This window comes from Chelonoidis abingdonii, chromosome 6, assembly GCF_003597395.2.
Source record: "Chelonoidis abingdonii isolate Lonesome George chromosome 6, CheloAbing_2.0, whole genome shotgun sequence".
In the NCBI taxonomy this organism is placed as follows: Eukaryota; Metazoa; Chordata; order Testudines; family Testudinidae; genus Chelonoidis; species Chelonoidis abingdonii.
This window is the reverse complement of record NC_133774.1, coordinates 57476240-57497800: the sequence shown is the minus strand read 5'-3', so window position 1 is coordinate 57497800 and position 21561 is coordinate 57476240. Positions and strand designations below refer to the sequence as shown.

The 21561-nt window shown below is 41.9% G+C and overlaps 1 protein-coding gene across 1 annotated transcript in view; it reads right to left on the bottom strand.

Moving 5' to 3' along the window:
- Nucleotides 1-21561, bottom strand: part of RASA1 (RAS p21 protein activator 1) — a 122377-nt gene that overhangs the window by 42366 nt on the left and 58450 nt on the right. The window contains exons 9-12 of the mRNA XM_032782687.1: nucleotides 12518-12596; nucleotides 11478-11598; nucleotides 5413-5569; nucleotides 2729-2816 (exon numbers count right to left, since the gene is read on the bottom strand). Of these exons, the coding sequence (XP_032638578.1) occupies nucleotides 2729-2816; nucleotides 5413-5569; nucleotides 11478-11598; nucleotides 12518-12596 (445 nt within the window). The remainder of the gene's footprint in view (nucleotides 1-2728; nucleotides 2817-5412; nucleotides 5570-11477; nucleotides 11599-12517; nucleotides 12597-21561) is intronic.

Sequence of the window (21561 nt, the reverse complement as noted above, 5' to 3'; positions counted from 1 at the left end):
TCTTCTAAAGAATGGTAGATACAAGTCTGACAAAATGTCTAACTATGCAAATATTTCATTTAGTCAATTTCTTCTTTTCACATATTATATTTTAAGTTATATGCAGTATTCCAAAATTGCTTATTTTGGAATGAAAACTACTTTTAAATCCATCATCTAAACTGCATAAAGCGTTTGCAAATCAAGAGGATTTTCTCTTTTAGATATACCAAGCATTAATAATAGATACATAGTGTGACCTTTACCAATTTTCCACTCTAATGACACTGTATTAAATTACACATAGTATTTAGAATGAAGCAAAACATAGCTGCTTCTGAGTAAATAAAACTCACATGTGAAGTACAATGCTCTAATTCTGACCCTCCCCCCAGTGTTTCAGTTTTGCAGACTCATTTCTAGCTGTAAATACTGCAAAGACAAAAAGAAGTTGATTGAAGAAAAAGAGCGAAGGTGAAATCCACAGCGTCCTGTCCATCTGCCTCTGGCTGCTCAACCTAAAAGTTGCCCTAAAGAGGCAAACAGGGATTCCCTTTGCAGAGGGATATCTGTGAGAGGTATAAAGCCACCACAGCTGGCTCTAAACCACGTATTCCTGGTCTCCGTAAGAGTGGGGTGCTAGAGAGGGCCGTCATTACCAACCTAATGGCCCTTTAGGATATGCATACACAGGGATAAGTGCCATGGCTAGCTTGAGTCAGATGGCTCACGCTGTGGGGCTAAAAATTGCTGTACAGATATATTTGGGCTTGGGCTGGAGTCTAGACTCTGGGACCTTAATATTTCAGCTCCTGAACATGAGCCTCATGAACCTGGGCCAGCCATGGGCTTTTTATCCCTGTGTAGACATACCCTGCAAGAGGCAAGAGTTGGAGAAGCCCTCAGACTGCTCTAACTTGCTGGGGACTATTTGGTTCCCAGACAGTCCAAGGATTGCAAGTGAAACGTGTACAGGCCTTTGTGTTCCATCTCCTCAAGCTGTGCTGAACTCTGTTCCAATGTAGCTAGGGATTTAACCTTTAGACTAACAGTCAGTCTGCACAATTAGATATCACAAGTAGATATTTGTTAGCTACATCTCAGTGCAATACAATGCTGCCATTAAAAAGGTTGGTTCAATTTTTTACCCTTCAATTATTTTTCATATGTTTCAAATATTGACACATAATATGGGCAGAAGTAATTGTGATAATACTCAGTTTAAAGTACACTGCAGCTGGTCTCAAGTAAACAAGTTTGCTAATCAATTTCTTTTCGCATAAAAACGTTCCATAATGCAAAAGACTTTCAGACTATAGTTCCACAGGAAGATTTAACAACTCTCTCATTGTAGGTAGGGCCAACCACAGCTGCTGAAATACCTAAACAATTACACATAATATTTCTGTGGGGGTAAAGAGGATATATAGTTTGCCTTTACTTTTCTAGATCCTAGGGTCCTTCAGCCCTTTCCCAGACATAGGAGAACCTCTCCAACTTCAATGCCACAACATACATTCTACTCCTCATGGCAGAGTCCATTGTGATCAAGCTTGGAAATGGAAATTTGCATGTGGCTAGAGTTCATTTTATTCACAAAGCATCTTTCTAAAGATTAATATTCTTAATTTTATATCATATTCACATATATAAATAAGAGAACTTTGGAAACTGCTGAAAAGGAAAATTTCTTAGTCCTACAAGTAAACTCTCTTTTCCAGGGTAAATTACAAATGTTAAATTTACAAACACTGCAGCTGAATAAAGTGGGATGGGAAGGAGGTAGTGGAGTACCACCATACTTTGTCAAAATTTAGGGTTAGGGGTTTTTTTTGCCTTTTTAGACTTGTTAGCATTATTGTAGGATAAGGAATATGGAAAAAAAATATTTTAAAATGGTGCAAGAACAATAATAAATAAAAACAAAGTTAACGGCCACAGCACTATAAGCAAGAGTACACACAAGGTTTTGAGTCACATTAAATTAAAGGAAGTAAACAGAAGAACTGTATAAAGTACATCACTGCTGGCCACAATAATTCATTCTGTTGCAGGGCTGATTTCACTTTTTGACAGGTGACAAGAGAGTGAGGAGTGAAAGACCCATATTTTGGAGACTGACATAAGAGTCCCCTTTGCCTTCCCTAAGCCTCACTTGTCACCTCTTCCCTCTCCCTTTGGTGCATTAATTCCTGGCTCCCAGGCATTATCCCTGAAAGGCCAAGAGAGGAGACAATGGCTCTGTCCTACTGCTACTACCTCTTTCTGTTATCTCAGACAACCTGCAGCACTAGAGATCCAGAGAAAAATCACACCTGGCATTACAGGGATAACAGTACTCCATAAGATACAGCCACCCACACACAAGAGGGGTTGGGATAGGAAGAAGAGGGCCAGCACTCAAGTCCTTTCCCACCAAGCGGAGCTGCTTTTCTAAAAGGACGTTTAGTATGAAGTTGCTAACACCAAGGCAGAGAAGGAGTGATTCTGCAATAAAAACCATGCAGGTGGACTCCTGTGCCCACAAAATTCTCAGTGTAGAATCTAGGCCTAAGTCTGTAGGGAAACTATTGACCTATGGGTTTGAAAACTTATTACAATGGACAGGGCTTTAAAAAAGCTTTATATACTGGTCACTGTCTACATGTAGTATACTTGTTTACTACTAAAAACCTTAATTCCATTAAGTATCAAAACACTCATCGCTTATTTAAAAATTTGCATTGTTTTATATGCCAAAGCCTCTTACCTGTGCTTGTTCTGGAGTTTCTCCTGCAAAGTAAAAGATGTAATGTTCTTCACTAAAGTGCTGAACTACTATCTGAAAACAGTTTGGCCTTTAAAAAAAAAAAAATCAAATAAGAGTTTTAGTAACAAAGAGTAACATCTTCACACTACTGACCAGCTGTTTTGCTTGCTGATCTCTTGCAAAATCTGAGCCAACACAGTTCAGTTGTTTGAATACAAACAGCATTAAAAACACAATCATTTTTTCTTTAAAAATATTCATCTTTTTTGGACAGCTGTAGCACTGAAGTGTGTGGGAATAGGAAGCTGCATTTTCACAGAGATAGAAGAAAAATACTTTTTGAGCATTCAAGTGAAAACATGTTTTGATTTCACTGAGTTATGAGCCTTTAAAAAAATTGTACGTCACCTGTGTGCAGTACAACTAATATACTTTAGAATATTTAAGGAACCTTTAGGACAAAGATAGACTGCACTGCACATGCAGGTGGGGATGACTTTGCCATATAGCACAAAATGTGGTGATGTCATCTTGTAAGGTAAAAGAAGCATGTTAAGGTTCATTAATGTGGAACTGTTCCCTATGGACATTTTAATGCTGCATGAGATATGGTGCGATGTTGGTGTCTAGTCAAGTAGTTCCACATGATGGAGTTTCTTTCCACTTTCAAAAATCTTAGGAAGTTATGTTAAGCAAGAAAAAGCTAGGTTGCATGTTCAGCTTTTACTCTTATGCTATAGTATATGCACATCAATTCAGTACAATGTATGTATATAACTACTCACACATTGTCAATTATAGTATCATACAACTTTTTTGACAGCTTTAAATACATCTGAACAAACTTCTTTATTCTTGTATACTTGCACTATTTTCTTTGTCACAATGGTCCAGTTTTTCTCAGATAGAAAATAACTTGCTGTTAAAAGTCTATTTAAAGAATGTGTTTAATAATTTAGGCAAAATAGTACCCTGACCCTACACAACCCTACAGCGGGATATACTCTACCCTCTACCCCACCGCGTGTGGGGTCACTAGTCCATTTGTGGCTGAAGTGCAAGGATTCCAGGGGAGAAGGGGCTGCACACCAAATACTCGCCAGGTGATCAAGTGGTCAGGGAAGGGACAAAGCTATGTCTCCTCTTGCACTCCAATCATTAGCCAGTGGAGCTGGCCTGGTAAAGGAGGAGTAAGTTCCATCCCACCACCACCCAGAACAAGAGAAGAGCAAGGGAGGAATCATGACTTGAGTCTGAATCTCTTCTTCGTGACCACCTGGTGTGGCTCAGCTGTATGTTGTTCCTTACTCAGAGCCAAGCTGTAAGGCACAATCTAGACCACACACAGCAGCCATGCACTATCCAATTTAATTTCAACCAGCAGCAGTGATTCTTAAGAGCAGTTCAGGAGGCAGCTTCAGTTAACTATGCAACTAGTTTAGTTACAAATGTAGGTGGGCTATACATGCCAGCAAGTTTTCACTATTATTATGCAATACTTCTGTCTATTTATATGGCCCTCATCCCAGTGTTATCTGCTTCCTAATAACTTAAAAATAGAATTAACAACCAGATGGAGCAAAGGCATCAGAGCTTTATTATTTAAGGAGGACTGGAACTAAATGTCAGCGATTCTTTCAACAGATATCTTCTCACTGAGTCTCTGTTATTCTCTTACTTAAGGATATTAATGTGGAGGTTTTCCAGAAGGCTCTTCTCTGTTTTTTTGGTCATGGAAATGCCAGTAATGTCAGAAGACTTGCATCTAGCAATTTTTCGAAATTGTGAAAAAAGGTCCATTTAATTTAAGTAGATTTTTACATCCAGGTTGCAAAAACTTTTATTTTAATGGATTATGTTATGGTTATGTATTTACTCTTATTTATAAGACAGAATGGTTTGGAAAAATTTTTTAATAACTGATTAACAAAAAATCATTTCTTGCTATTTACATATTTAATTTAAAAATTCCAGCCACAATTCTTATTCTTTTTACTACTGACCACCACTATGATCTTGACAACCTTCTGTGAGTAGCAGTCTTTGAACACAAATAGTTCACTAGGCCTTTAGTATGTATGTGACTCAATACTGCATGTGTTCTTTCCATCATGTACCTGGTATGTTAAAACAAAAGCAAAGCTGATTGTTATTCATAATCTCTTCCTAGTGATTATCATCTTTCCCAAAAATGGTTTATATCAATTAGCTTCCATTCTGCTTTAATATTGGTTTAACATCAAAAGAAATTTTCTACTTGAACATTAAAACTCAATGGAATAGTTTTTAACTATCTTAACTTTCAGTTGACGTCTGAACAAAAAAGAGGGCTCATTTCGTTGAAATTTCAGCGTTTGTTCTCTATCCAAAATTTTATAATATGACATACGTTATTCAATTACCATTTTAATGAAAGTAGTGTGCTCCATTTTTGATGGATGGAACACACACTGCGCTCAATGTTGAGTTAATATATTAATCTAAAAGCCTGAGTGGTTATCCTGCCTATTACTTCACACTAGAAACTTCTGATACTTTAAGAGTTCTAAAATTTCCAGCATGTTTTATTTATTGCCCTGTTGCAAGAGAAGTATATGGAAATAAATGAAGTTATGCACCTATAAAATTGTAATATTTAAACAGTGTACAACTGCAGACATGGGAACTGAAAGCTACTATCTTACCTGCCAAACAAACTGTCATGAACTCCATAGACAGAACACACACTGAGATCTATTAAACCTTTAGGCTTTGTGGCTCGCTTTTCACTTTCAAAATAAATAAGCTGGGCGTCATTCCCCTCTAAAATAAAATACAAATTCTTCCATCGCTTTCCTTTGCCTGGAAAAAACAAACAAGGGCAGTTAAAAGTCCTGTTAACATATTGTAATCTTTTGCACAATTTTTCGTAAGTCTTAATTAACACTACAGGTAAAAACTGAAGAGGCCAATTTCAAATTGCCAGATTTCAAAACAGAACAATAAACAGTTTAAACATTTAGTACATTCTTTCCTTAGAAATTAAGTTAGTGTATCTTATTACGGAAAAGCTCTGTTATCTGGCATGTTGGGGGAATGGAGAGTGCCAGTCAGTCAAAAATTCCAGTTAACTACGCATGAGTTATACTTACCAATGGAAGGAGGGAGTTTGGGTGCGGGAGAGGGCTGGGGCCCGGGAGAGGGTGCAAGGCACGGGTTCTGGAAGGGAGTTTTGGCATAGGAAGGTCAAAAACCGGACACCTGGTAACTCTATTGAAGATTTGTATTGGGAGATAGCAGAAATGTCAATTTCTAGAGATTTCTGATTGGTAAAGTACCAGATAACGCAGCTTTTACTGTATACAGACTGTATCTAAAAGGGCTCAAATTTGCACAATAGTAAATCCAAACCTCCACTTTTGGTCTCAATCATGTAATCAGATATGTTCAAATTGACCCCTATGCGGATTCAGAAACTTCAATAGGACTCAGCAAAGCCATAAGGGCCGCCTGCATGTCAATGGACAAAGAGGCCCATCTTTCAAGATACAATTAGAGCTGAACAGTTTGCAAACTAAGGCACTGTCCCTGCAAACAACTGATCACCTTCCCGAGTCGATCCCGGCACCACTCCTGCAGACATTCGCTGTCACGATCCAAGCCTGGATCTCGGTACCGGGTCGGTCGTTGACGTCGATCCCGGTACCACTCCCCGACGCCCTACCAGTACCAGTACGCACTGTGCCCCAGAGAGTCGACACAGACATGCTCTGCACCGCCTTGGCACTCGCACTCCGCCTCACACTCGGCCTACCCAGCTTCAGGCCAGGGCGAGAGTAATGTGGATCAATGGCATGACGAAGGCCAAGACCCTAATCGGGATCCTGAACAATGATCCTTCTGGACACTGGGGGCATACCACCAATCCCAAGGGGTTCCGTCAGGGGCCTCCCACTCAGCCCATTCAGAATCCCGGGTTCCAGAAGACACCATAAGTCGTCCCCCTCCAGATGGTATGGAAGCGGCTGCACCTACCCCAACACAGGCTCCAGTGTAGAGGATCCTGGGCAACAGGGCTCCTCGCTTCATGATCCGCCACAGAACCCCTGGACCCTGTGGCATCTTCGGCATCTTCTCCAGACGAGGCAGTGGCAGGGACAACAGCCTCGAGTCCTCCCCCGATAGATCTTCATGCCCACCCAGATCTTTTATGTAGGGTGGCATGTAATATGGACCTCCAAGCGGAGGAGGTAGTGGAGCTGGAAGACCCAGTGGTGGACAGCCTTTCGGCAGGGGTCCCGCCCCGAGCAGCATTGCCCATCATCCGCACCATCCAGACCAACATCAAGACAATATGGCAGACCCCCGCCTCTATCCCGCCAACATCCAGAAGAGTGGAGAGGAAATCCTTTGTCCCCTCCAACGAGTATGAGTACCTTTATACTCACCCTCAGCCATGTTCACTAGCGGTGTCCTCTGTGAACGCAAGGGAATGGCATGGTCTACAGGCCCCAGAGCCCAAATCAAAAGACACCAGGCTTCTAGATCTGTTTGGGCGCAAAATTTATTCAGCAGGAGGTCTTCAGCTCAGGGTCGCAAACCAACAAGCGCTTCTGAGCTGGTTTTGCTACAATTCATGGAACTCCATGGGGAAATTTCAGGAGTTAATTCCGCAGGAGTCCAGGGATGAGTTTGGGGCCTTAGTGGAGGAGGGCAAAAAGATGGCTAGGACCTCCTTACAGGCCTCCTTAGATGGAGCAGACTCTGAAACTAGGACCCTGGCATCGGGCATAGCCATGCGACGCATCTCCTGGTTGCAGGTATCTGCCCTGCCACCAGAGCTGCAACAGACCCTGCAGAACCTGCCATTTGACAGGCAGGGCCTGTTCTCAGACAAGACAGACTCTAGATTACAGAGCCTGAAAGATTCTGGGGCTATTATGCTTTGTATGAACACCCCGGTGACCCAGCGCAAGCCTTTTAGGCAGGACTTCTATAGAAGACGCGGACGAGGTGGTAGAAAGAAATCCAACAGCCACCAACCTGGTCAGAACCAAGGCCCTCTCAAACCATCGGCAGAGCCTAAGCAAAACTTTTGAAGATGCGTCCGAGGACAGCGTATCAGTCACCAGCCAGGACCCTTACCCTCCATTTCAAGATCATCTCTCCCATTTCCACCATGTGTAGTCCCGTATAACTTCTGACTGGTGGATTCTTCGCACGGTGGAAAAATGATACTCTCCAGTTTTCTCTTTCTCCCTTCCCTCCCAGTCCCTCTTCAGGGACCCCTCTCACGAGCAACTCATTATACAGGAGGTCCAAACGCTCTTGTCCACAGGAACGAATGAGGAGGTTCCAAGGGAGCTAAGGGGCAGGGGTTTTTAACTCCCGCTACTTCCTTATCCCCAATGCCAAGGGTGGGATTTGACCCATCCTAGATCTGTGTCGACTCAAGAAATTTGTGGTAAAGTTTAAGTTCCCCATGGTTTCACTGGGGACCATTATTCCTGGGGACTGCTACGCCGCCCTCAACATGAAGGATGCGTACTTCCACATAGCGATTTACTCGCAGCACAGGCACTTTCTTCGCTTTGTGGTCAATCACGAACACTACCAATTCACTGTCCTTCCCTTCAGCTTGTCCACGGCTCCTAGGGTGTTCACCAAGTGTATGGCCATTGTGGCAGCCTACCTTTGTCGTCAACGGATCCAGGTGTTTCCGTATCTCGATGACTGGTTCATTCAAGGCCAAACCATGGTCCAAGTTCAATCCCATGTTCAATTCGCTCTAAGTATGTTCCACTTAGGTCTCCTGCTGGGTCTACTGCTCAACCACGGAAGGTCGACTCTGGAACCAACCCAGAGAATAGAGTTTATCAGGGCAGTCCTGGACTCCAGACTCGCCCGCGCTCTCCTGCCAGACACACACTTTCAGTCGATGGCGAGTATCATTGGCAGCCTCCTAAACTTTCTGACTTCCACAGTGAAGACGTGCCTCAGCCTTCTGGGGCACATAGCTTCATGCATTCACGTAACCAGGCATGCCAGACTTCAGCTTTGCACACTTCAGGCCTGGTTATCAACAGCACATTGACCAGATCGAGACAGCCTGAGCATGGTGGTCACTGTCCCGGACTCGGTTTTGACTTCCCTCCGTTGGTGGCTGGACCCCACGTTGGTGAGCGACGGGGTACCATTTCACATCCCACAACCCTCCCTGTATCTAGTCACAGATGCATCATCTCTGGGACGCGGTGCCCACCTCGGGGAGCTCCAAAGACAGAGCCTGTGGTCCACATCCAATATGACTCTGCATATCAATGTACGAGAACTGATAGCAGTACACCTAGTATGTCAAGCATTTCAGGAGCACCTACATGGCTGCTGTGTGGCAGTCCTCACAGACAACACCATGGCCATGTTCTACATCAACAAGCAAGGGGGAGCCCAGTCGTCCCCGTATGCCAGGAGACCATTTGCCTGTGGGAATTCTGCCAACTCAATACATCTGATGGCATCATTTCTCCCAGAGGTCCAGAACACGATGGCAGACTGCCTGAGCAGGTCCTTCCAGCCTCACGAGTGGTCGATTCATCCAGATATCATCCACTCCATCTTCCTGAGGTGGAGGTTTCCCCAGGTGGACCTATTCACCTCGCACATCAATCAGAAGTGCCAAGTGTTCCGTTCTCTCCAGGGGCGCTCTCAGGGTTCCCTATCAGACGTTTTCCTACTTCCATGGAAAGACCAGCTGTTCTACATCTTCCCTGCATTTCCACTGGTCCACAGGGTCCTACTCAACCTGCGCAAGGACACCTGCTCACTCCTTTACCTATCTTGGAAGACAGCCTTCCTTGTAGCCATCACTTCAGCAAGACGCATATCTGAAATCAGAGCCCTCATGTTGGAGCTGCCGTATACAGTTTTCTATAAAGACAAGGTGCAGCTTCGTTCCCACCTTGCCTTTCTCCCCAAGATATTATCAGCTTTTCATGTGACCAGGACATTTTCCTCCCGGTTTTTCATCCGAAGCCGCACGCTACATGGCAGGATCAACGCATGCACTCTCTGGACATTCGTAGGGCCCTCGCATTCTATATTGAGTGTACGAAGCCATTTAGGAAAACAACCCAGCTCTTCGTTGCAGTGGCCAACCGGATGAAAGACCTACCGGTCTCCTCGCAATGCATCTCTTCTTGGATCATGGCCTGTATCCGTGCTCGCTACGACTTGGCCGGTGTCCCAACCCCACGGTTCACCACCCTCTCCATGAGGGCTCAAGGCTCGTCAGCCACTTTTTTGGCCCAGGTTCCAATTCACGAAATCTGTAGAGCTGTGGTTCAGTCATCAGTACACACCTTTGTCACTCACTACACGTTAGTTCAGCAGTCTAGAGACGATGCCGCATTTGGTTCAGCGGTTCTGCACTCAGCAATGTCTCACTCCAACCCTACCACCTAGGTAAGGCTTGGGAGTCACCTAATTGGAATCGATATGAGCACGCACTCGAAGAAGAAAAAATGGTTACTCACCTTTGTAACTGTTGTTCTTCGAGATGTGTTGTTCCGATCCATTCCAAACCCGCCCTCCTTCCCCTCTGTTGGAGTAGCCGGCAAGAAGGAACTGAGGGGACGCTGGGTCAGCAGGGGTATATATCCAGCGCCATTAAGGCGCCACTACAGGGGGATCCACAGCTGACCCATCGGGTGTTGCTAGGATAAAAATTCTCCAACGATTGTGCACGCGGCGTGCACACACACCTAACTGGAATCGGTACGAGCAAGCACTCAAAGAAGAACAAAGGATTAATGAGCAGCTCTGGGCTCACAAGGCCCCATGCAGCCACATCTTCTGGGCATACTCACAACAGAGGCAGAGTTCAAAAGTGAAGGGTTCAGCTCAGTTAGAGCAAGGGAACAGTCCTACACTGATAGTTCCTGCAGGATCCCCACATCACCTGAACCAGACCCTGCTGCAGAGCTATCAAAGGCCCCATGAAGAACAGGAATGAAGAGTTGCAACTGAAGAAGAGCCTCTGGATTACTGTCAGTGAGAACCACCCTGGGAGTTCATAAGCCGACCCCGTTTGTGATTTTGGATGGGGCTGAGAACATAGCAGCCAATGACCAGGGAGCAGGATTGGTGGTGTCTGCCCTCTAAGCCGCATATCCAACTGGCCAGTCACGGGGCACTGGGTTGGAACCCAGTGGAGCAAGGAGGGTTCGGATTCCCCTACCACAGGTCTGCACAGGCTGGGCAGAATGGCCATGGATTCTCGCCACTTGGAGGCACTGCTGGGGTCAGACTTTGAACCCCACAATAGGAATACTTATGACCCACAGCACTTAAAATCTGGATATCACTGGTATCTAGCACAGGACTGACTAACATTTGAAACAACAGCAGCAAAAAAAAAAGTATCCAATAAATAGGTTTTCAAACGAAGAATTGACTATTTACAAGGCAGGAAGAGAGATAACTAACTAACTATGCACAAAATACTGAGAAAAAACTCTATATTCCTATTTATCGATCCTTGGATCACAACAGCCCTTCTGGCCACAGCATCAAACTCAGAGCTCAAGTTTAGCTGATTATACACTGTGACCCCCAAATCTCTTTTCAGATTCCCTGACTTCCCAGTTTAGAGTCCCCTATACTGTATGTGCAGTCTGCTTTGTTCGAGTAATTTTGAACAACTTATCAAAATATAAGAATGTAATTTAATTTTCAGGAGATTGCTTTATACTTAGAAGTAAAATGTTCTTACTTTTTTTCAGAAGATACCCTTTTTTGACAATATTTTTATAAAAAGCATCCTTTGTTTTTCGACGAATTGTATTATAGATTTCTTTTCCATCCACTGCATCATTAAGCACTTGTTCTTGATGCTGGTAAAGAAAAATAATAGCCATCAGTATTTTTCAGTTCAGAAATATCAGATTGATTATAATGCTGAAAATGGAAATATTCTTACCGATGTTCTTTATTTTCAAATATCTCTTGTAATCTTATGCTACTTAATAAAAGGACTGATCAGTTTTCATGATGTCATTTTTAATAACATACCCTCTGTATATTTTCCTACATTTATATCACATCACACTTGGTTAGTGTGGAACAGTTTATGTGGTCATTCAATTATTCTGAGAGATGGAAAATAAAAATTGACCTGCTCCTACTTGCTAAGAAACACACACGGAGTGTGTCCCTCTCATTATGTATGCACAGAGAAATAGAAAGAAGGATACACAGTTTAGTTATTTCCCATACAGACAGTGTTTTCTCAAAGTTTACGTTAGATAACCTTTTAAAACTTTTTCACTACTGCATGTCTTTTATTAAGGACATTATGCTTTGATACTTCAGGGAGAAATCTAATGAAGCTAAGCAATGAAAACACAGAGTGCACAGGTCAAAATTAAAAAACTTCAACAGGTCTGAGTGAGGAAGCTTGCACAGTTCTTCTCTACAATGCATCTGCTTCAAAATACGGTTATTTTCACCTTCATTTCACAGAAAATAAGGAAACAAATTCAGGGGTAAATGAAAGCAGATGTGAGACTAGGATAGTGGAGAAAAAAGCCAGAACAGCTAAGCCAGAAAGCATGTTAAATATATTGGACAGTACATAACCTAAGAGAAAATATTAGTTTTTGTCTTTATTCTGATATTATTATTGTCTCTGCCATTTGTAACAGACTGTTCTAACTAAATTATAAATTAGTTGATATTAGTTAGGCCAAGTACTGTCTTCACTCTAAAAATCTGACACTCTTTAGAAATATTATGAGGCATTAAATGTCTCACCTGCATTGGGACAGGATCTTTTAGGTAATATCCTTCAACAATTTGTTCTTTTCTGTAGTGCTCAATGATGTCAGCAATACTATTCAAATAAAAAATTATAAACTTTGAATATGTTATTTTTTTCCTTCTGTTATAACTTTTTTCCAACATAAAATTCACACATTAAATTTCTCACATAAATCTTTAATAAAATCACATGCTAAGAAAGGTGATCTCACTCGTATCAGCCAGAATACAGAAGTCAGCAATCACATATTTGAGTTCTGCTAATAAAAAACATATATGAATCCTACACTAATCTTACAGAGTTTAAAACTGTTGCTCAAAAGGCTAGATGATGAGGACATAGAAAACTCAATGATCAAGTAAGGGCAAATACATTCCCAGCTATTCAGCCAAGCTGAAAATTGTTATTTTATCAACAATAATTTTCCAAGTCTCATCATCACTAGGGAAAGTGAAGGGGAGACACTTCACTGTGCAAAGCAATTTCTTTCTAGGGGGGTGGGAATGGCAAATAGAAAAGGTCTGTAACATAGATTACAGAGCTCATACTTGGAAGTCACTGAGCAATCATGTTAAATTAAATTCTCGTCAGCAGAACTCCTCTACAGGGAAACTTGCATTCTAATTACCAGAGGGAATCAGGTTGAAATTGTATTTTGAAGAATCTATGATTGGGAGGTGGCGATAGATGAAAACTAAAACTCAACATATTTCTTTGGCTTTCTTTTACTTATTTATGCATCGTTCTTATTGAAATAGCCTTGATTTAAGTTAGAGTGCAATGACATGAACAATATGTAGGGATTCTCAGCACATCCCATTACACAGAATATCAACCTGAAAATAAAAACACTTAAATGATTAAATACAAAATACATGAGCAAACATATTTTAATATATATATTATTAGTTGGAAGTATAGGAAAATACATTCATCAGGGCATATGTGATGGAATCTTTGGCCAGAGTTACACTTGACAATGTAAATTGTGCACAAGGCTCTCAGATTAATGGATTAGGCAGAAGAATCTAAACAGAATATGTGTAAGGTTTCATGAGCTGATTTGTGCATTCCTTATTTCAGAGTCATTAAGTGTCTTCATTTGGTATTGTGTGTTTGATATTTCAAGAGTTGATGGAATGCATGGTGTGTACTTGATGCTTAAGGGTATTTCCCACCAAATTGCTTAGTATGGATTAAGTTTTTATTCTAAAAGTCATCTCAAGGGACTTTTCTGGCACTAGTACTAACCCCTGTAGCCCTCTAGCTGCAAAATGGCAGAGGTCCCTGTGTCACAGCTGATTTATTAAAAATGTCACTGTTCACTTATTAAGATGAAATATAGCAAAAATATTTTCTGCACTGCAGAAATGACATTTTACCATCATCTCACCCACTATGATAAGATCATTATGCACTACTCTGTGTTGAGCTGCAGTAATGAGCATCCCTTATCATGAAAGCAACAATGAATAACGAGCAGCCTGGCAAAATTCTACTGCCCACTCACCCAGATTTAGTAACTGACAGGCCACTAATATTTTTTTCTCTCGTAAAAGTTGGCAAGTAGATTTTGTGCTAAGGCTGATAAATTCATTAGAATTTTGCAAACTAAAGTGTTATGTGAAAAGAAACTGACACTTACTGTAACTGTGGTTCTTCAAAATGTGATGCAGACATGTATTCCACGTAGGTGTGCGTGGGCCCAGCGCACCAAAGCTGGAAACTTTTGCCTAGCAGTACCCATAGAGAGACAGCAACTCATGCTTAGTGGCTGTGGCACCCCAACCCACCTCAGTTCCTTCTCACTGAAAGCCCAGGAGAAGACTCCGATGCAGAGAAGACAGGGTGGGTCATGGAATACATGTCTACATCACATCTTGAAGAACCACAATTACAGTAAGTGTTTCTTCTTCTTCAAGTAGATACAGACATGTATTCCACTTAGGTAACTCACAAGCAGTACCTGATCCAGGGCAGAGGGCTTGGAGTCTACTGAAATAGGGATTGCAGGACTGCCCTTCCAAGGTCTGCATCCACTCTGGAAGGTGCGGAATAGCACAGTGGTCCATAAACATATGTATGGTCAACCATGTTGCCTCCCTGCAAACGCCTAGTATGGAAATGTCACTGAGGAACGCTATCGACATTGCTTACAGTCTTGCAGAGTGAGCCTGTATCCACTGAGGAGGTGTAGCTGAAGCTATCTCATGCGCTGTCTTGATACAGGATGTCCGTGAAGAGACTGCTTGCCCCTGCACGCAGTCCACATATGACATGAACAGGCTAGGTGAAGCACGAAATGATTTAGTTCCATCTAGATAAAAGGCTAGACATTGCCTGACATCCAGAATATGGAGGCACTATTCTTCCAGGGAAGAGTGCGGCTTTGGGGAAAAACACAGGTAAAACGCCTGTTTCAGATGAAACTGAGAGATCATCTTGGATAAAAACTTTGGGTGTGGTTGCAGCATTATCTTGTCCTTGGAGGACTGTGTGTAAGGCAGGTCAGCCATCAGAGCATGCTACTCACATACCTTCCTCGCAGATGTGATAGATACCAGGAATGCAGTTTTCTGAGATAGGCCACAAGGGGCTTGAACGGAGGGCCATTAAAGCAATCAAAACCATGTTTAGGTTCCACAAGGGAACTGGTTCTTGGACTGGTGGATGTAAATGGAGAAGCCCTTTCAGAAATCTCATCATCGTAACATTGGAAAAACTGATTTCCTTTGAATGAGAGGAAGAAATACTGATATTGCTGCCAAATGCACTCAGAGAACTGAGCACAAGGCCTGCTTTCTGAAGATGTAACAGGTATTCCAAGATATCCTCGATGGAAGCCCCTGTTGGCCAAGGACCACACTGAGAACCTATTCCATTTCGCTAAGTAGGCTGTCCTAGTGGAGGACTTCTTACTGTTGAGGAGCACATCATTGACTTGAAGGGTCACTCTCTCAGGGATGGCAGGCTGTCGAATATCCAGCAGTTTGTGTGGCAGCCAGAATTCTCTCTTCAGGCACATCTCCTCAGGAGCGAGAGCCAGTTTTGGCTCAGCCAAGACCCTTGTCCTCAGCAACGGATGATGCTGTACTGCCTAGTTTGTCCTCTTGTTCTATTCTGGGGGACTTTAAGGTGTACCAAGACCTTTAACCCTATGTAGCCACATCCCCAGAAATCCAGAGTTTCTCCAGGAGGGGCTGCCAAAAGTGTGAGCCTTGCAAAGTCCTGGACCAGCAGTGAGGATGGGACAGAAAGGCACAGCAGGTCTGCTGCAGCCTGGTACGTTGACACAGCAGATACAGTCAGTACTGGCATCACCCTCACCAGTACCAGAATCAACGGACACTTGACAGCCGGAACTGGAGTCAATGGTATGGGGTTTCTGTCCTTCCCACTCGGTACCAGGGAAGGGTCAGGTCCATGCCATCCTAAATGCTGAAACCAGTCCTAAGATAGTCCACGCTTTTCCTGGGGGAGGCAGAGAAGACACACTGCAACCTGGAGAGATCCTGATTGGTTTTATGAGACCTCTTCCTCAGCACCCACAATAAAGAATGGCTCTTTTGCCTTTTTGGAGAGGTGCCTGCCCCAGAACAAGAGGCAGCAGTGCTCTCTGAGCTAGAGGATGATCTTCAGCCCAAGGAGGGCCTAAGTATTAGGTCAGACCGCCTGGCCTGTTCAAGCAGCTGCTACTTGAGGTGAAGGTTCCATGCCACCTGAGTCTACTTCTTAAATGATCTACAGGTCAAATGCTTTTTAAGGGGGGCCTCACCAAGACAAAGCAAGCATCATGTGCGGGGGTCACTATTGGGGATCGCCCCTCCACAAGAAGGACAATGTTTAAACCCCAGGGCCATCACTGGGGAACACTGTCAACTAACACTATCTACTAACTACATACAATAAACTAGGCTAAAACTAAATGCAAGATTGTGAGACTACAACCACATAGAGCTCTGACTCCAGCCAGGGCAGTGAGCAGGAACCTGGGGGGAGGAAATCAGAGTGGCACCACCTCATAACTAGGGGCGGGGGCACAGCCACAAGGCCCACGCACCACCCCTCTACAGGTACTTCTAGGCAAAAGGCTCTGAAGCGCCAGTGTACTGGGCACGCACACATCTATGTGGAATACATGTCTGCATCTACTCAAAGAAGAACTTGTTTTATTTCCTAATGCTACTTGAAGAGAGTCTCTTAACTACAGTGTTGAGTAGCATTATCATACAAAGAATCTATTTTATTTATCTACAAAGATGTAGAGATTCTTTTACAGAAAACACAAACTTGACTCACTCAGACCAATACATATTTACCATATCATTAAAGCAGACAAATACAATGGAATGAGCAGCCAAGACACTGACAATTTATAAATGCTCATGTCTGAAGAGATCAGGACACAGGAATTTGAGTTTACAGGTGGTCTAAGTTATTTAATGAGTAAATGTAAACTAAATGTGACTGGGAAATGGATTATGAATCATCACACACTACAAGACATTGATCAGGTCTGGGGGACAAAATGAACACTAATCTCTCTCCAACAGCATTTAGTAAAGCAAACATACTACTGAAACTGAAATATACCAGAAAAAGTACAAATCAGGAGACAATAAAATTAAATCAGTATGTAACTGGTGAAACCTTACCAGGTGAGGAGTACTATACAAAAATTTGAAGACTGTACTACAAAAAACTGAAGAATTAGAAAAGGTTTATAAGAGAGTTTATAAAGGATTCTGCGGTCACAGCTACATGGAAAGGTAAAGAAGGCTTTTACTCATTACAAAAATATTAAAAAATTATTACCAAGATACATAAAATATTAAGTGACACAGAAAGGGATTTCCAAAAGCTTGTTGACAGAGGGTTATTTGGGAGGGTGAAAGTGCATAAGTCCTTCCCTCTTCCCACACATTTTAAAAAACAGAACAAACTTTAAGAAAAATTATGCTGTCTTTTGAGCAAAGAAATGTGAAAAGTAATTGGGAGATATTACAAAGAAATTTTGAATGCTGAACACATTCCCTCTCCAGTAATCCCAGAATTTCTATTCTGCAAGACATTTTATGATGCGCTGATATGACTGGAACAATTCATCTATGTCGGCAAGAAAAGTACTCCTACAACAGTCAATATTTTATACTTGTGGCATACAAAGTAAGATTACAAAGAAAGACATATATGCTTTCCTTAACTTCATAGACAGATTCTGCTCCTATGTTGTTATGCAGCAGGAGTAACTTTGTTACCACAGTACATATTCGGATACCTGAGACTGGAGAGCTGAAAGAAGCATAGCAGGCTATTGTAGTGGGCCTGAAGTGAAAATTTATGTATAAATGAAAGTAGAATGTTCTTGATGTGCTCCACTACTTTACTGTAAGTTCTACTGCTCAAAAGATGACTGGAATATTCACGAAGAGATTGCTGTACTCTCACCAACCTCACTATCAGATCAATTTTTATTAAAATGAATTTAAGCAGTTTTGGTTTTTATCACTGTTTCCCTTTTTCTTTCCTTTTATAGCTCCAGTAGTTTCATACATTATGTTCTGAGCACAGAGTAGAGCCAGAAGCATGTAGCATCTCGGGAAGCAGCACCTGAATAGAAACAACCAAAGAGAGATAAGGATGGAGGAAAAAGAGCACCAGTGTCCTCCCCACCTCACTAGTCAGCTGCTATCGTGAGTGAAGGGGGGAAAAGCATATTTTCCCACTCCATCCACTCATAAGTGAAAGATGGGGGGTGAAGATAGTGAAGCTTCTCTGCTGCTATGATGTCTTCATCTCATCTACAAAGGCTGCAGAAGTTGTTGGGGCTGCATGTGCTCTCCTCCTGGTGGCACTTTGAGCTACCTCTAGAAAAGCCATTCTCTCCTCAAGATCCTAACCAGTGGGTGAATTTGATCTCTCCTCCAGTGGGTGAAAAATTGGGCTGAGGAAGATACAATTGAGGTTTTTGTATAGCAGCAGGTAAAACATTTGCTGAAAAATTGGGCTGAGGAAGATACAATTGAGGTTTTTGTATAGCAGTAGGTAAAACATTTGCTGAAAGAAGAGAGGAAATCCCAACCCTGGCAGATGCTACAAATTCTGCAGCGTAACAGAAGAGAGAGTCCAGCAGACAGTCAGGTCCTTACCCCCTCTAAGCCTGGCTGCTTCTGCAATATGCAACACACATATATGGCTTTAGTTTTGGGGAGGGGAAGGGGTGAAGATATATAGAGACTTTTCCCCCCTCTGCCTCAGAGTACTACATTCCTGAGACGCACATAAATATTCTTTTTCCATCCACCACGCACATCACCTTTGGTTGCTGCTGGAGTTTGAAACAGCACCAGACTGTTGTTTAGGCAAGTTCTGGTGCGTCCAGTCCCACCTCTTGATGTCAAAGTGCCAAAATAATAAATGAGGAAAAATGAAAATCACATTTTGGTTTTCCTGGCTAAATGACAACTAATTTTTTTAAATAACCAAGTTTAGTCATTAACTCCCCATGACCCTGACTTTGCATGTATTACGGCATAATACAGATCACCTTTAAAATGGATTTTTTTTGCATACGCTTGACAGACATTGCAAACCAACAAATATAAAACGTTGAAGATCGAACTGCCTTACAGTTGTAGAACTGAGGGCTATTTTTTAAAGATATATTAAAGTACTAGTAACAAAACAAATAGTGAAAAGAAGAACCCCTAGATGACTTTTAACATATCCCAACAGTCAATGAATTCGAAAACAAGACCTCTTAAAAACATTTGCATTTAAGTGAAAGCAGTGATTGTGAAAGGGTTCTCAGATCAGGGAGAGACGTATCCAGGATTTGCACAAATCTTTCAATTTCTTCCTATACAACATATCTAAAATGCAACCCTTCTTCTCTGTCCTAAGAGCTAAAAACATTCATTCACACATTGATTATCTCATATTACACCATCCCTCGCTTTTCTGCCAACTATGCCAGGCTCAATGCTCCGTTTGTTGTCTTTTCATTAATCTGAAAGTATCTACATTCACATAATGGAGCGTAAGGTGGATCCAGTAGTGGAAGTTCAGAGCTTTCTGATTTAGTGATGAAGTATTGCCAAAAAAGCAACTATAACTTATCTGAAATTGCATAAACCCACTGTGAGTAATTATGTTTTTAATTAGTTAATTAATTACTTCTGCACCTCCCTTGGCAGAGATTTTAGCTGGAAGGTTCAAGTGTCATACCCTTAGTAAACCAGAAAACTACAGAATGGGCAAAAGAGACTTTACCTTCACAAAAGGCTGAAATTGCAGCTAGCTGAATTTTCAGTGAGAATGTCTGGAGGCCAGACTGATTAATGTAGAAGGTATTCAAGCATCTTGTGTATGGGATTTGCATAAGGATCCAATTGTTTAGCCTCACACCATCTTCCACTTGAAGTCATATGATCATCCATTGAACTTCTCAGCTAGGAGAACTTGATACTTTCTCAGACACACCAGCTACGTGGATCTCTACCCACTCAGAAGCCAAGCTGGAAGCGAGAGAAATGCTAGGTTGGGATAGAGAAGAATGCCCTGGTTCTGGGTGATCGCATCTGACAAATTCCCAAATGTATGGGATAAGCAGTGACCATCTCCACTGGAAGAGGGAGCTAAACTTCTTGCTGCTATAGAGGCACTGAAACTCAAAACCACTACATTCTTGAGTTTACCAGGACCTTGGAAATAAGATGCATTGAGAATAGATATATATCAGCAGCTTCCCACTGTGAAGGAAAAATGCATCTAGTTTTGTCATTTCCATTCTTTTAGTTCAGATTACTATCACTTTCCTGTTCATGCCAGTGACAAAACAGATCCATCCTGAGTTTCTTCACTCCAGGGAGAGCTGATCAGTACTTTCTGACCCAGACATCAGTCATGTGTCCCATATAAGAAATCCAGTGATTTTTAAAATGTTTTAATCATGAGGCTATTTTCTCCTTCATGTAAATATTCCCCTCCTCCCCTTTTAACCATTCACACATTGCCTTTATATATCACTGTTAGTTTTATTGTCCTTTGTTCCATCTTATATGTCAACATAGCATCAACTTATAATAAGTCACAGAATCATAGAAATGTAGGGCTGGAAGGGACCCCAAGAGGTCATCTAGTCCAGCTCACCTGCACTGAGGCAGGACCAAGTATGTATACCTAAACCATCCCTGAAAGGTGTTTTTCCAGTCTGTTCTTAAAAACCTCCAATGACCAGGAGTCCACAATTTCCCTTGGACGCCTATTCCAATACTTAACTACCCTTATAGTTAAACAATTTTTCCTAACATCTAACCTAAATCTCCTTTGATGCGGATTAAACCAACTACTTCTTGCTCTATCTTCAGTGAACACATAGTCCAATTGATCACCATCCTCGATACAACAGCCCTTAACATATTTAAAGACTTATCAGGTCCCCCACTCAGTTGTCTTTTCTCAAGACTACACATGACCAGTTTTGTTTTTTTCCTCATAGATCAGGTATTATAAAACCTTTTAGCTCCCCCCTGAACTCTCTCAAGTTTATACACAGCTTTCTTAAAGTGTGGCACCCAAAACTAGAACAACATGCAACTGAGGCCTCCTCAGTGCCGAATAAAAACGAAAAAATTACCACCTGTCTTACATATAACACCCCCATTAATGCACCCCAGAATGATATTAGCCATTTTTTTTTGCAACTGCATCACACCATTGTCTCATATTCAATTTGTGATCCAGTATACACTCCAAATTATTTTCTGCAGAACTATTGCCTAGCCAGTTATTCCCCATTTTGTATTTGTGGATGTGACTTTTTCAAGTGCAGTATTCTCCATTTGTCTTTACTGAATTCCATCTTGTTGATTTCAGATCAATTCTCCATTTTGTCACGATCATTTTAAAGTCATATGACCTACAATTTCTAATCAAGAGAAACCAGTTTATGGAAGAAAATGTCAGATGCTTTAAAAATAAACACCAACTAATTATGCTTTGTTTAGGATTAAGAAACTGTTTAAAACTTTTCAGT